Source organism: Harpegnathos saltator, unplaced genomic scaffold (genome assembly GCF_003227715.2).
Source record: "Harpegnathos saltator strain DR-91 unplaced genomic scaffold, Hsal_v8.6 scaffold51, whole genome shotgun sequence".
Lineage (NCBI taxonomy): Eukaryota > Metazoa > Arthropoda > Insecta > Hymenoptera > Formicidae > Harpegnathos > Harpegnathos saltator.
Window position 1 is genome coordinate 308354 of NW_020230327.1, and position 14695 is coordinate 323048.

Sequence of the window (14695 nt, forward strand, 5' to 3'; positions counted from 1 at the left end):
GATCGCTACCTGTTCGTAGGACACACTTCCCAGGACATAATGAACTTGTCCTCGCCGCCCTCTCTCTTTCATTCTTTCCTTCTCTATTTTTCTCTCGCGCGCGCCGCTATTATCCCGCGTGATTCCGCTCACCTTGCGTTTGCGAGCGGCGGCTAAACATCGGCGAGAGAGTTCAGTGCAAAGAGTGCCTTCCATCTCATTACGCAGCTGGACATTATGCGCGATTGAGTCCTTGCGCGAGTCCACGCCGCGCGGAGTTTCTCCGGGTCTCTTTCCCTCGGTTTTGCCGTTTTTTCCGCCGAAACCAGCGGGTTCGCTCGCACCTCTCCAAGTAGAACGTAGAAAGTGCCGGTCTCGGCCAGCCGGCGCGGCGTTGTGCTGAAAAGCGCGAATCGCAAGCGATTTCTCCGCGACCGGCACCTCGGCGAACGTGTGACGGCACAGCTTGGAGGAGCAATTAGCGTCATCGAAAGGATCGACCGAGAAATGACCCGGCTTTCTTGGCCAGAAAGCGCACGCGACGAGCACTCACGGCGCCCAGGCGACCTTTTCGCTTTCCAATGAAAGATCCATCTGAATTATTAAGAGAACTGACACATTGATTTCCGCTGCTTCTACAAGAGTTCAAGTGGCGGATGAATCACTCAAGCGTATTTATATTTACCGTGTCGGTGGAGATAAAAATAACTCGAGTTGCACTTCCCCTCCCCCTGTCTCTCTCGTTTCACCGGCTCTCCATCGACCATACCGGCTGTACAACTGGATTGTCCAAATGTAATTAATCAAATTCCATACTTAATGAGCCGCGACAGGGTCACAGCGACGGCCAAGCCAGCGGTGGCAACGTCGTCACGGCGTCGAGCGCGTTGAGAGATCTCAGAATCGACACGCGCGCAATATCGTCGATTACTTGCGGAGGTTCCGCAAGTTAACCAGCAAGTTATCTGGAGTCAGGAGGTAGGGCCAAGGTTTATCGGTGATTATTAGAGCGCATTAACGAGTTTTAGCGCAGGCACGGCGACCCGGGGCGGGATGGCGACAGACCTCGCCGCCGCTGGTATGCGGTGCAATTAATGTGTACGTAACCAATGCGATATATCTTATCACGAGTTTTATCACGACTCGGCAAATATTTATCACGTCGCGCAAAGGTTCTCCTACGGAGCGGGGGGAGGAGCGAGGAGTGATACTATTGTGCCTCTCTGCGTGTTATTTCACATCGCGTCTGCAAAGCGACAGTCGGTTCTCGCGTAAGAGTCTCGCGATCTCCGCGACAGGAGAAACCACGAGAAATCGGCATCCTCTTTCGCGTTATCCTCGAGTGAAGTGCGAGATGGTCAAGTAAAGGGTTGCTTGAAGTGGAAGCGGGAGAACCAGCGGCCGAGGGAGACAGCGCCCAAGACGTTTCGCTCGGGTCGGCATCGTTTGCTTCGTTCGCGCGCTCACGATGCAGCATCCCGACAAGGATCCGCCGTCGGTGCATCCTTCGGCATGCAGGGGTAAGCGAGGTACGGCGTAGGAACCGGTGCGTCGTGCCGGCGCGGCGGTGTGTTCGCCGCGGGGGTCAGCGGGGAGAGAGCACAACGGGCGAGGGAACAGCGTGCGAGGGAGGGCAACGTGGGCTCTCGGTGGAGAGTCCGCGATGCGCCGCGCCGCGGAACAGCGGGTGCGGGAGCGAGAGAGCGAGGGCGAGTGAGAGACAAACGAAGAAAGGAGAGAGTGAGAGAGGGAGAGAGAGAGAGAGAGAGAGAGAGAGAGAGAGAGGGAGGGAGGGAGGGATAGAGGGAGGGAGGGGAGAGAGAGAGAGAGAGAGAGAGAGAGAGAGAGAGAGAGAGAGAGAGAGAGAGAGAGAGAGAGGAATAAGAGAAAGAGAGCGCGGGCGGTGCGGCCAAGCGTGCGAGCGAGCGAAGCGACGAAGGAGGGCAGGAAGGAGGGAGGAAAGGGGGGCAGCCGCGCGCGCGAGAGACCAAGAGGGAAAATCCGGTTGCCTGGCGACGAGCCATCTAGTTCGATCCCAGCCAGCCACCCGACCAGCCACCCTCCTACGGTCTCTCCTCGCAGGAGCGACGACACCGCCGTGCTGAGGGGAACGGCGCTCTGCTCCGCTCCGCTCCGCTCCGCTTTGCTCTGCTCTGCTCTGCTCTGCTCCGTTCTGTTCCGTTGCGACGCTATTCCGCTTCTCTCCCGCCGAGGGGTCGGACGAGAGGAGGAGATTGAAGGGTGAGAGACAGAGAGAGAGTGCGAGAGAGAGAGAGAGAGAGAGGGGGGGAGTGAGGGGGCAGGAAAAGGGAGAGAACACTCTCTCTCGCTCTTTTCTTCGATTCGTTTTACCGCGGACACTGCTGGCGTCCGCGTCGGTCGCGTGGGACGGTATCGAGATCGCGGCTACTATTGTCGGCGCGTCGTTTCCGACTCGAAGGGACAAGCGAGAAGGGAGCGCAGCGGAAGAAGAAGAGTCGGAAGATCGGCCGCGGCGAGAAAGTAGCAGCGTAGCCCCGGTACGCTGCCTCCGTCGTCGACGTACTGCCTCTCGCGAGTCTCTCCTTGTCGTCGGAGCATCGTGTGCGCGGGCCGAGCCGATATCCTGGACGTACGTGGTGGTATCGTCGTCGTCGTCGACGGTGTACGAGTTTCCGCTGAGCGAGGGTCGGCGGGAGGATCCGCGGGGACGGTTTCCGAAGGACGTCGCGACAGGTATCCGGCTAATCTCCGCGACGCGACGCGAGTGTATTTCACATCGGTGTCTGTCAGTCTGCCTCTTCGAATGTGACAGCGTGGGAAATTGCGAATATCACGCCCTCGCTTTTTTGCGGAAAGAGGGAAAGGGGGGTGACTGAGAAGGAAAGAGAAGAACAGAGAGGAAGAGGGAGGGAGAGAGAGAGAGAGAGAGAGAGAGAGAGAGAGAGAGAGAGAGAGAGAGAGAGAGAGAGAGAGAGAAAGAGAAAGAGACCGCGGCAAGTGCATTTCCCAAGGACGTCGTTCGTTCCCGACGCATCTCGCCGGGTTGCGCACAGGTGGTGTCCTTCGGCTCGCCGTAACAAAGCGAGAGATGCACCTGGCGTCCTTTTTGCTACAACGAAATTGTACGTAATCATTAGCGCTAATATCTCTTCACGTAGGAGGATAGACGGAAACAAAGCAAAGTGCACTTTTGAACGACATAAAAATCGACGTAAGAATAGGTAAAAAAGGAGAAAAACAGAAGAAATCGCTTCTGCGTTATATATTTGAACGATATTCATTTAGTTGAAATTAGCGTACGAGGCAAACGTTACCACGATATCACGACGGATGCGCTTCTATCGTCGGGCTAACACCACTTCAATTCGAATTCGGAGTATTGCATTTGATTGCATAATTGCACGCGCGTCACTTTATCGCTGACTAGCTCGTCCTCTCGCGATTAGAATAGAGAGCGCGACGCGTGCTCGAAACAACAAATAAAATGCAAACTGCAGTAGGCGATATAAATCTATAGAAAGATAAAAGAACGGCACAATCGAGATACCAATAATCTAATCGACGTATCAAGTCGTCCAAGAGACAAGTAGCTTCCGAAGAGCGAGAGGAAGAGCGACGAAATCATCGATTGAGGAATTAACGATTCACGAAGCCCGATTAAGAGCGAAGAACAGGAGAAAGACGCCGGGGGTGGGTCGGCGGAGTGCGGAATACACCGGCGACAGGAAGAGGAAAGAGCAAGGCCAGACTCCGCTGTGGCGGAACGAGATCGACGGTCCGATGGGAGCGGGCGAGGGGAGATAAAAGGCGGAGACGAGAATTCTCTCTCTCTCTCTCTCTCTTTCTTTCTCTTTCTCTTTCTCTCTCTCTTTCTGTCGTGGGGAAGATGAGCCTGGACCGTCGCGGTCCGCGAGATCTCGCAGACGACATCGTCCTGAGGATGGTGGCGGTGACGGCGGCGATGGTGGCCTTCGATGGAACGCCGTCGTGCGGTTCAACGACTTAGAGACGCGTCTATAGAGTTACAACCTGCGTGGGTTCGCTCACGCTGACTCGACCGTCCTTTTTCTGCGGATTATGGCGTGAGACGCCGTACAGACGGCCAGGAGGTATCTTTTTCGCTGTCGGGCGAAACTGTCGGCATCAACGAAGGGGCAAAAGTTTTGCCGCGAATCGAAATGCGCGATCGCGAGAGGAACTGCCGGAGTTTCACGACGGTCGGACCGTGGTGAACGCGCGAAAACAACGACCCCGTAGCTTCGTGCTCTCAATTGGGGAGAAAGAGGAGATTCTACGTGAGAGGGACGATCCCCGAGGACATTCCGCGGCAGATTGGATCGATCGATCGATCGATTAAAATATGAGACTCTGCACTCGACTCGTCGAGAGATTGCGATCGCGAGTGAAGCTGGCGAACGTGTTGTTGGTGCTGGACTAAATACTTTTCGTCGTCGCGTCGCGTCGCGTCGTTCCGATAAGAACGGACACTGTTCGCTTCCGGAGAGACCATACTCTGGCGATTTTTCTTCGCAACCTCTTCCGCAAGCTAGACATCTGGCACCATGTTCCAGTGCATCATACAGCAGAAAAACGGGTGGATTCATCCGTACAATCCCGACAACAAGGATGTATTTCCAGGTATCTAATCACACGAATACATATACGTATAAATTATCGTGCACTTGGCTTTAAATTCGACGATAACGATTATGTACAATTGCGAAGTTACTCTCGTATTTTCTCGTTATCAGTATTTCGCTGATCTCTCTCTCTCTCTCTCTCTCTCTCTCTCTGAGATATCTCTCAGCTTGATAAAAATATCTTTATTGTGTCAACGTGGGATACTTCCTCCTCTTTTTTTTCTCCGGCGACAATTTATTTCGCTCTAGATCTGAAAATATGAAAAAAAATTTGCTCTACATCTGAAACATGAAAGGACACGAGAAACAAGCGATATTTTACTCACATTTAAGTCCAAAAAAGTCCAAAATTGTATCCGCAACATTCCATTATAGTTATAGAGTGATTTTTTTTCAAAGTCACATATATATGTAGCTTTTTTTCTAAATAGAAAGTATCACATGTGTACACCGGCAGTAAGTCGTTGTCGAGTTTCTCCAAGACCTTCGGTATTTAATGAATTATGCCCGGTACGTCCTCCATTGATAGCTGTTTTGAGAACATTGTCTCTATACATCGTACGACGCGTATGATGTCATTATATTATACAATAGGGGAAATCCTATACGGGCGAGCATACGTGGAGCATACGTGGATACATGGAGAAACGCCTATCGCACGGGTGCCGGCGTTTGTCCGTCATAGCTATATAGAATTTCTGGTGGCGAAGAAGTGTACGCGAGGGTGTATGACGCAGAGAAAAATACTAGAGGCCAGCAGATAACTCGCGCCGATAAGGCGGCAGTTGTAGCGAGCGAAACGTGCGGGAGAAAAAAGTAAGAAAAAGACAGAGAGAGAGAGAGAGAGAGAGAGAGAGAGAGAGAGAGAGAGAGAGAGAGAGAGAACACGTGCAGTGTATAAAAGAGGTCGAGTCAAGTCTCGCGATCTTTAATAGGTGTTTCGTTTCGAGCGTTCTTTTGCCGACGGTACTAATTTGGCCGATAAGCTAATTGCCAGTTAGCGAATGCGAACGTATTTTTACTTGACGAAATGTGAAAGTTCAGAACGCGGGGAGCAACGTAATAGGGCAGAACTTAATGCAAACTAAAGTGCGGACGGATCGCAAAAGGTCTCTCCTTTCTGTTTCTTTCCTTCTTTCTTTCTCGATGAGCTCCCTCGAAGCTTTTCCTCTCGCGTTCAATTAACGTGCCATCGATTTTACAATCGCGCCTTCGTCGAAGTTCACGTGCAAGTGCACTTCGCTCCGTCAATTAGACATAGTTACGCCGGAGGGAACGACATTAAAACGCTATTTTCCGCGCACGGGGAATACGCAGAAAATACGCCGAGAATGAAATCTCGTATTGTTGAATTTCGAGAAACGGAGAGCGCGCGGAGTTCCTGCTGCCGTACGGAGCGGTCCATCGATATCGCGTTCAATTTTTCATATTCAACTGCCCGGTAGACCCGCACAGTCGCTTTTTCCTCGGGCGTACCAAACGAACTCTCCATGGAAATTATTTCCGTCTCCCGATCTTAGTAGCCGCGGGCGTGTGCGCCGCACAAGCCAAGTATTTCAAATTTTTATCTGAGGACGCTGTTCATTTTCCGATTGTTCGAGTCCGGGTCTGGACTCGCGTGCGCGTTCAGACGGATATTGTAGATCGGCAGTCCGATAAAAATTGTAGGTCGCAAACATGACAAATGCTGTAAGCATCTAGGATGCTAACTCTCACTCTCTCTCTCTCACTCTCATACAGGTTGCGTGAAAAGTTCGCGGAGCGAAACTGAAATAAAGAATACTAAATTCTAAAAATGAATTTATTCTTCAATATAGTCTCCATTAACTTCAATACACTTGGCCCAATGGCTCTCCAATAATTTTGTTCCTTCGCGGAAGTGTGTTTCTGGAAGGTCTGCGAAATATGCCTCTACGGCTGCTTTAGCTTCTTCATTCGACAAAAAATGCTTTCCACGGAGGAATTGTTTCAGGTTTCGGAACAGATAGAAGTCGCTGGGTGCCAAATCTGGCGAATACGGTGGATGATCAAGCAATTTGTACTTCAATTCATTGAATTTAGACATTGACAAAACACTTGTGTGAGCAGGTGCGTTGCTTGGTGAAAAATGATTTGTTTGTGCTGCAAACCAGGTCTTTTCTCACGAATTTTTGCGTCCAATTGATCCAAAAGGTTACGATAATATTCAGAGTTAATTGTTTTACCTTTTTCCAGATAGTCAATTAACAAAATCCCCTTTAGCATCCCAAAAAACTGATGCCAAAACCTTTTTTGCCGATCTTTCATGCTTCGTTTGCTTTGGAACTGAACATCCAGCTTCAGTCCACTGTAAACGTTCCTGTTTCAATTTAGGATCATGGTGATAGATCCAAGTCTCATCTATAGTTATAAAACGACACACAAAATCGGTTTTCATTCTTCTTAAAACGATCCAAATGACGCTGAGAAATTTGCTTTCGAGCGAGTTTTTGTTGAATTGTTAACGTATGCGGCACCACTTTTCCAAACACCTTTTTCATTTGTAATTCTTTATGCATAATATGCCGTACCCGTTCATCTGAAATGCCTATGGTATGAGCAATTTCACGCGTAGTCACACTTGGATCTTCAGAAACAATAACATGTATTTGCTCAATGATTTCTGGTGTTGTTGCGCTTTTTGGACGTCCACTGCGTGGATCATCCTCAATGCTTGTACGATCACGTTGAAACTCAAGTGCCCATTTACAAACCAGTTTTTGAAGGAGCAGATTCCCCTAACACATCTCGGAAGAATTTCCATTGCCTTTAAACCTTTTTTAACAAAGAACTCAATCACTGCACGTTGTTTCAAATTTTTCGTTGCAAACAAATGTACCGACGCGTCAACTTCAATTGGCTTGTAAACACAGAAAGAATTGACAGATGGAAATGAAACCTAACACAGATTCATGTGAAGAGTGATTCTATATAACCGACTACAATTTATAATTCTACCGTTTACTTATAGATGCCGCTCCGCGAACTTTTCACACAACCTGTACAGGCACCGTCGATAAAAAATTATCAAACTTCCCGTTGGAACTACGGAAGACTCATATACCGAGGCCGACTGTTCGCTTCTCGCTCTCGTCGCTCTCGAGTGCGAGCGATTATCCGCGAGTCATTAATCTCGAAAATAAAACACTCGTCGGAGAATCCGGAGTTGAGGCGTTTCATTTCTCGCGTTCAATATCACAGTTTCATTCGCGCGTGTGTGTCGGGAGGAATTGGGTAAGAATCGCCGTGCCGATCTCAAAAATTGCTAATGTCGTTTTTTTACGCTTTAAAAGGCGGTAACGGGTTTTCTCCGAACACTTTCACGAGAGTGCTTAACGCTCGTCGAAGCTGCTGTACGCGTGTTCACGCTCGCTTCATTTTGCCAGCCACTTTGCTTCACCGTGCTATTTACTATTTTCCTATTTGCCCGCTGCAACATTCCTCCTTTTTAGACGCGTACACACGTACGCGTGTACAAAAGGCGCGGGACATTTCGGTCGATAAGCGGTGCGTGCATGGCGAAACTCGACGCCGGAGCAGGAAGCCGTTAAATTGACACGTTGAGCTGGAGGGACGGGAGGGGAGGAGCGGCGGGTGCGTGCGTGCGTGCGTGCGTGCGTGCGTGAGTCGCGTTTCCTCTACGACCGTATGTGTGAAACGATGCGACAGCGCACGTTATGTTACCGGCACACATGCATGATCGCGTGCTAGGGGGGTTGATTGACAGCCTTGCGAATTTTTTTTCGGGGCAGGAGAAGAAAATTGGACTCTGCGGAGAAGAATCCGGGCTCGGGTTTGGCCGAGCGAATTGGTCGCAGCGTGTTTTTAACATGAGATGCATCGGCAATTCGCTGCCTCGCGTTATTAAAAGTTAAAAAAGGCAAAAAGAAAAGCCAAAATATAAAAAAAGAAAAACTCCAAACAACGCAGGTGTTAAATTAAAAAAATATAACCGACGATTTTTCCTCGCTTTTCGCACGCGTAGAGCGGACTTGTAGCAGCGTAGCGCAAATTAGCTCCCCTAATTCGACCGGGGATCGAGATTTCCAAGTGCTAAAAAAATATCGTTCGTACGCCTCGCCGAGAAATACAGCCACATCGGCGCCCATTTGCACGTGCGTGTAAAATGTAAACGCCGGTGCGTTCGACTGCGACGACGACGGCGTTGTTGTTTGCTATCGGCGGATAAATCGTCGGCGTGTCGACTCGCGTGGTGTACCTGTCCGCGCGGTATAAATAGTAACCGTGGATGTCGTGGTGATGCAACGCGAAAATCCGCTCGTCTAAATTCGCCTTCGGGTTCCCTTTCGTTCTCATTTTGCATCATCATTTGTTGATCCCGTTTGCGCGAGCGGACTCGTCGCGCGACAAGTCTGAATGGAAACAACACGGTGTTTGCGCGATAGCGCAAATTCGTAAAATCTGAGAGCATAAATATATTTAAAGACAAAGAAGAAAACAGAAATATCTCACGGTGTTAGTAACGTTTCTCACGTAAAGCTTCCCCCGCGGTTTTATTGCGCGACAGTTTAATCGCATATGTACTTCGCACACGATCTGATTGAAATAAACTTTTCTGCTCTTCTTTACCAAAAAAAGACTCAAAAGGACACAATAGGACGCGAATCATTTCATCTCTTTCTTTTCAATATTGATCTTTACATCCTTTGTATCCTTAATCTTTTTAGGTTAATTATCGATTGCTCATTCTCATTCTTTTTTATTTGTTGTTGGTTTGAAAACTTCTATTGTCCCACGAAATGCGACTTATCGGGGTGAGTCTCTAGAACATTTCGGATTAGACACACGAAAACACCACGTGCAGTTTCTAGGTGCAGCGTGGCAAATAAGGCGTAGCGCGTATCGGCGAAATGCAAATGTACGATAAATCGTTCCAGTCCATCGTCTGCGAGCTCGAAACTAGGGGAGATAGCCGAAGCTCCCTTACTAAGGAAGCTCTCCGTGGCCGTAAGCGGTATTTATACTTCCGTAAACACATAATGGAGTCCGAGAGCTTGCCTCCGTATCGGCGTCGCCGATATCTCTTTTATTGCGCGTGATAAGAGTGACAATAAATACATTCCGACAAAAGTCTGTCGTGTACGCGCGCGCGCGCACGTGTGTATACACGGATATACGCATTACGATAAATCTGTACATCGCTCCGAGCGACTGTCCAGAGTATAATGTATGAAATAGCATCGACGTTCGTGCACGCATCTCGTCACGTTGGAAATCGAGTCTCAAACAGCTGTATCGCGGTGAACCATAAAACGACACCTGCATACAGAGTGTCGCTGAACTTCGGCTTCTTCCCGGTGAATCCAGTGGCGAAATCTTTGCTAATTAATCTCATAAGGAATAGCAATGAGATAACATTTTTTTTTATTTATTAGGTCTCTGTGAAAGTTTAACAGACCGTCCATAGTTTTATTCGCTTGAAAGATTTTAGATGCGGAACTATATAATTAATCGAAAAGTGGCAGATGACTTTGATATGAACATGTATCGTTTCATTGTTATTAATAAGAAATATAGTTATTAATAAGAGAAATGGTTAAAAACTTGACGAGCTCTGACGAGTGTCTTTCTCTTTATCTCTTTTGCAAGTCCATAATAGATGGAAATATATTCAACGGAATTTTGGAGAGCGAATCTCTTAATCGTATGTTCGACGTCAAAGTCATGCTAGAAACTCGATTCCCAGTTTGCTGAGGAATCCGCAGGTTGACGGAGAAACGACAACTTCGAGACGCACTCCCGTGTGCGTACATGTGTGCAGTATATCCGGCGGTTCTCGGTGTCGATTTCCGATTGTCCCGTGCGCGAATGTCGATAACAAAAGCGGCTCGCGGCGCGAAATCGCCAGCCCCGCGGAAACAAAAGCCCGGTGAAATCTCGTGCGGGATCGACGCGGCCGTTTCCAGCCAAGAATTAAATAATCGACGCTCTCTCCCGATACCGTCGAATAAAAGCAATTACTCGGCCGACATTTCTCTTTTTCTGCAAGCAAGCGCTTCGTGCAAATAATTCGTTTCGCTCCTGGTTTTAATCATCTGGTTTTATTTCTCTCTCTCTCTCTCTCTCTCTCTCTCTCTCTCTCTCTCTCTCTCCCCCTCTCCCCCTCTCTCTCTCTCTCTCTCTCTCTCTCTCTCTCTCTCTCTCTCTGGCCTCTGTAGCTTGTCACACGATCCATGACTTGATCTTTTAATCAATCATATAATGAATGCACATTTTATCATTTATAAAAGTTGATAATATGAAGCGATTATATTATACGGAAATATGAATTTTATGTAATCCATTGACAGACTTGGAGTGAACTTTTGTTTTCATCGCATTTCTATGATTTCGAGTAATGCTTTCACATTCACTTCGAACGAATTTTCACTTGTTTTTAGCGAAATTTTACTCTGAGAATTTAGCAAGTCGGCTTAAAAGATTTCCTGCAAATGGATACTGTAATCGCGGAGGATATCTTTTTGTCTCAGCTTTCGAGGCTCGCCGAGTATGCTCGAAAAATCATGTCAATCGTGGGATATTCTCCAAGGGGCTATTGTACGGTAGAAATGAAAGGCTTCGTAAGCAGCAGACGTAAAGTTCGACGCGGTTCGCCGGCCATTGCTCGCGGACTTGCGAACGGTCGCATAACTCTTTTTTTCCAGGCTAATTACTTGCTGCGTGACAATTGCGTCGCGCATGAAAGTGACACCGCCGTGACAAATTGAATTCGTTTGTGATCTTTGGCCGCGCGAAAGTCAGTTTAAACCGCTTGAACACGGCCGCGCCGTGGCCTCGCCGCCGCTGCACCCGGAGAGAATTCCAGTCACGGGAGAAGTTATTTCGCCAATTAATTTCCAATTTCGCCGATTAATCTTGCCGATAGCTTGCCGCGCGTGGCGAACCCGCGAACTATAATTGCGTTACAGCAATGCACACAGACACATACACAAGCGGGATTCGTGACGAGAGACGTATTCTTGTGAACCGCGAAGCGATCTTTATCCGGCGCAACAGTGAAATATTCCATCTATCTGGTCATTAAAAATTTATGTATTTCGTCAATTACGCTCTTTTAATTAAAATCATATTCTCATTACCGTGAAACCTGATTCCGTTTTTGATGTTTAATCTCTTCAAAGGCCTTGCACACCGGGGTGCATGTCCTTTAGGTGTCTTGACAGAAATTCCGCTCGGAGAAAATAGAGTGGCAGCCGAGTGACTTTTCATTCGTACAGAGCGAATTCTCTGTTCTGAATTGTCGAGTGAATACTTTGGTTCCAAATTGAGAAGCGTATGCCAGGTGATGAAGACATATTCAGTTTAATTAGCTGAGAGCTAGAGAATATCCGCTTATGTAGATTAAGAATCCACCTTTGAGTTGGACATACACTCTTCCGAGCGACATCTTCGTATCTTCGAGTCGTTTCGAGTGAATTTGCACTCGCTTTCAATGAGATTCCACTCTAAGAAATTTAGAGAGTATCTTGACACATATATTTGCATACTTGAATTTTGTTACCGGCGGGAAAGCACGTGTGACGAGCGTCAGCCGAAGAAAGAGAGAAACGTGTCGACGGAACCCAGAAAGATCGAAGAGTACGAAGTTATGCAATCGCTCGAATTCACCCGCGGAAATTGCTCGACCGATTGATCTCCGACGTTGCAGCACATGTGACTCGTGCCGCACGGTATTGCTCGTAAAATTTACTCGCCATTAGCTAAACACGGCGTTTCCAGTGAAAAAGAGAGGGAGGGAGAGAGAGAGAGAGAGAGCGGATCTCTTCTTCTTCCCGATCTCATTCGACTCGGCGGAAAATTGCGTCGCTCCGTCGCGGTTTAAACCCTGCGAGCGCACGGGAGTAGGTTTGGTCTCGCCAATTAATTCCTAATTCCGACAATTAATTCCACCGTCGGCATCCACGCGCATGAAACACGATCCTAATGACATCAGTCGGACGCAGAAAAAGTCGTAACGAACTCGACTTGTCCCGGCTCTCGTCGCTCGTAACAGACGGACGCGCGGCCAAAGACGAATCCCGCCCGTTGACATTGGCTGGAAACGCGATCTTCACCCTGAGGAGAACGGAGCACACGCTCGTGCCCATGGTTTTCCGTTTTCCACCTCGCTCTCTTCTCCCGACATTCCACGTCAGTCCCTCGATTCAAATGCCGCCGCCGGGCTCTTGCAACAATAGATGTGCGCTACGAGCGTTGCATTCTTGCACAACTCCTGCGCGAGCTTGCGCTTCGAAGAGCGTAATAATTTCGCGCGCACCGCACGATTATTAAGGCGATCGTTGTTCTCCGTCTGTGATTGCGATTGTGGGCATGAGCGATCGATAATTAGCGCTAGCGGAGGAACTATGCCAGGATTGAAAACTTAGCCGCGGTCCTTTCGGCGCCTGTATAATCACACGTTATGTTGTAAGTCGCCCTCAGTCGCCTTTTCACTCTCACCCTCCCCCCTCTCTCTCTCTCTCTCTCTCTCTCTCTCTCTCTCTCCTAGCTCTTGTGGTGTACGTTATTTCAGGTCTGTGCCGATGGCCTAGAACTTCAAAGTTTCGGTTGACCTTGTCCGTGCGAAAATGTAGACCGAGATGTAATTGGAGCACTTGTTTTAGAAAGGGATTTTAGCCCGAAAATGTCAGAGATGTGTTGCGCTCAGTTTCCCCTCTTTTTCACGAGCAGCGGACAAAACAAGTCCAAAATAAGTCCGGGTGCATCCGAGGAGATGTTCTGGAAACTTTTCGTATTGGGGAGAAATGGAGTAAGAATTGTGTGCTTGTCACAACGTCGTGTTACATATTGTTGCGACGATCTCGAAATAATTTTACGTGTATAAATGCTTTTAAACAATTTCAGTATATGACTTGTTATCGTGATGTGGATTCTGCCGTGTAATTTTGCGTATCTCTTGAATCAGTACATGAGTGCAAGCACATGAGATATTCGTGAGAGTAAAATTATAAGAAACCGGCGGAAGTCGTTCGTGTAACATCTTCCGTTGACGAGCGCGGCTGATAAGCGAATGTGGAATATGCAATACCCTATCAATCCGGCATCATTATCAATCCGGCGGCCAGCAGTGTTTCTGCTTTATCGCACGCGATATCACGTGAGCTCCGTGTTTGTTTGTACATCGTTTTACAACTGGAAATAAACGCAAATGCAATTTCTTCCGTTATAACGAGACGCTTCAGCACGTAATTTTTATTTCAAGGTTTAGGACATAAGTAAATACATTACGCATGTCATATTATAAATGCATTTGTATTCATTCTTCAGATTAGCCATGACGTATTCTCGGTGAGAAATTTTATAGTTTAAGATTACTTTTGCGAAAACGGAATTCTGCGCGGAAAGAAATGGCAAACAATAACCCATCACAGTTATTAATAACAATAATATCATAGGCAAATATCATTTGTTAATGGATGAAATTTCCTTCGCTAATCACTGTGACAAGGCACTTGTTTGCTATTCCTCCCCACGTTGAATTTCATACGCTCGACGCTCTGAAAGATGATTCAATTGAAACGCAAAATTAATGAGAACCAATTGAAATTAATTGCCGATTCGCCTTCGAGACGTATCTCGGAACGGAAGGAAAACAAATGTCGCGTGTCCCAAGGGAAAACAGACCCATCGTGCTGGCGCGCTTACTTACTTACTTACCGTAATTACGTAGTATACGCGCGTTCGCGTTAAGGAACGTGTTCGCTCATGACAAATTAAACAGCTGTTTTATGCTGTGCCGCGTTATCATCGGCCTCGTGCGCGCGCGCTGCGCTGCGTTGCGTTGCGTTGCGCTGCGCTGCACTGCAGCTTGCCTTCACATCATTAAAACGGTACATTACTATCGCAAGCATGGCGCAATTAGAGACGAAAGAAAAGGAACTCGACGATGCTTATTCGAAAATCAACGAGCCAGAAGAGGCGAATCGCGAAACGACGATCGAGACGAATTCTCGCCGAGTGGTGGGAACCGACGACCGTCGTTCGCGCACCATTATTTCCCTCTCCGTGCATCTCGTCTTGCTATACAGGGTGTCCCATAGCTCTGAGAATTACCC

General features: G+C 48.0%; 1 protein-coding gene across 2 annotated transcripts in view; it reads left to right on the plus strand.

Annotated features, from left to right (window-relative positions):
* The window catches only part of LOC105186631 (SLIT-ROBO Rho GTPase-activating protein 1), a 70322-nt gene that overhangs the window by 18143 nt on the left and 37484 nt on the right, over positions 1 to 14695 (plus strand). The window contains exon 1 of one of the 2 annotated variants that reach the window (XM_011146970.3): positions 2912 to 4599. The exons of the other annotated variant lie outside the window; for it this stretch is intronic. Within the exon in view, the coding sequence (XP_011145272.1) occupies positions 4524 to 4599 (76 nt within the window). The 5' untranslated portion in view covers positions 2912 to 4523. Of the gene's footprint in view, positions 1 to 2911; positions 4600 to 14695 lie in introns of those variants that run through there. 2 annotated transcript variants of the gene reach the window in all.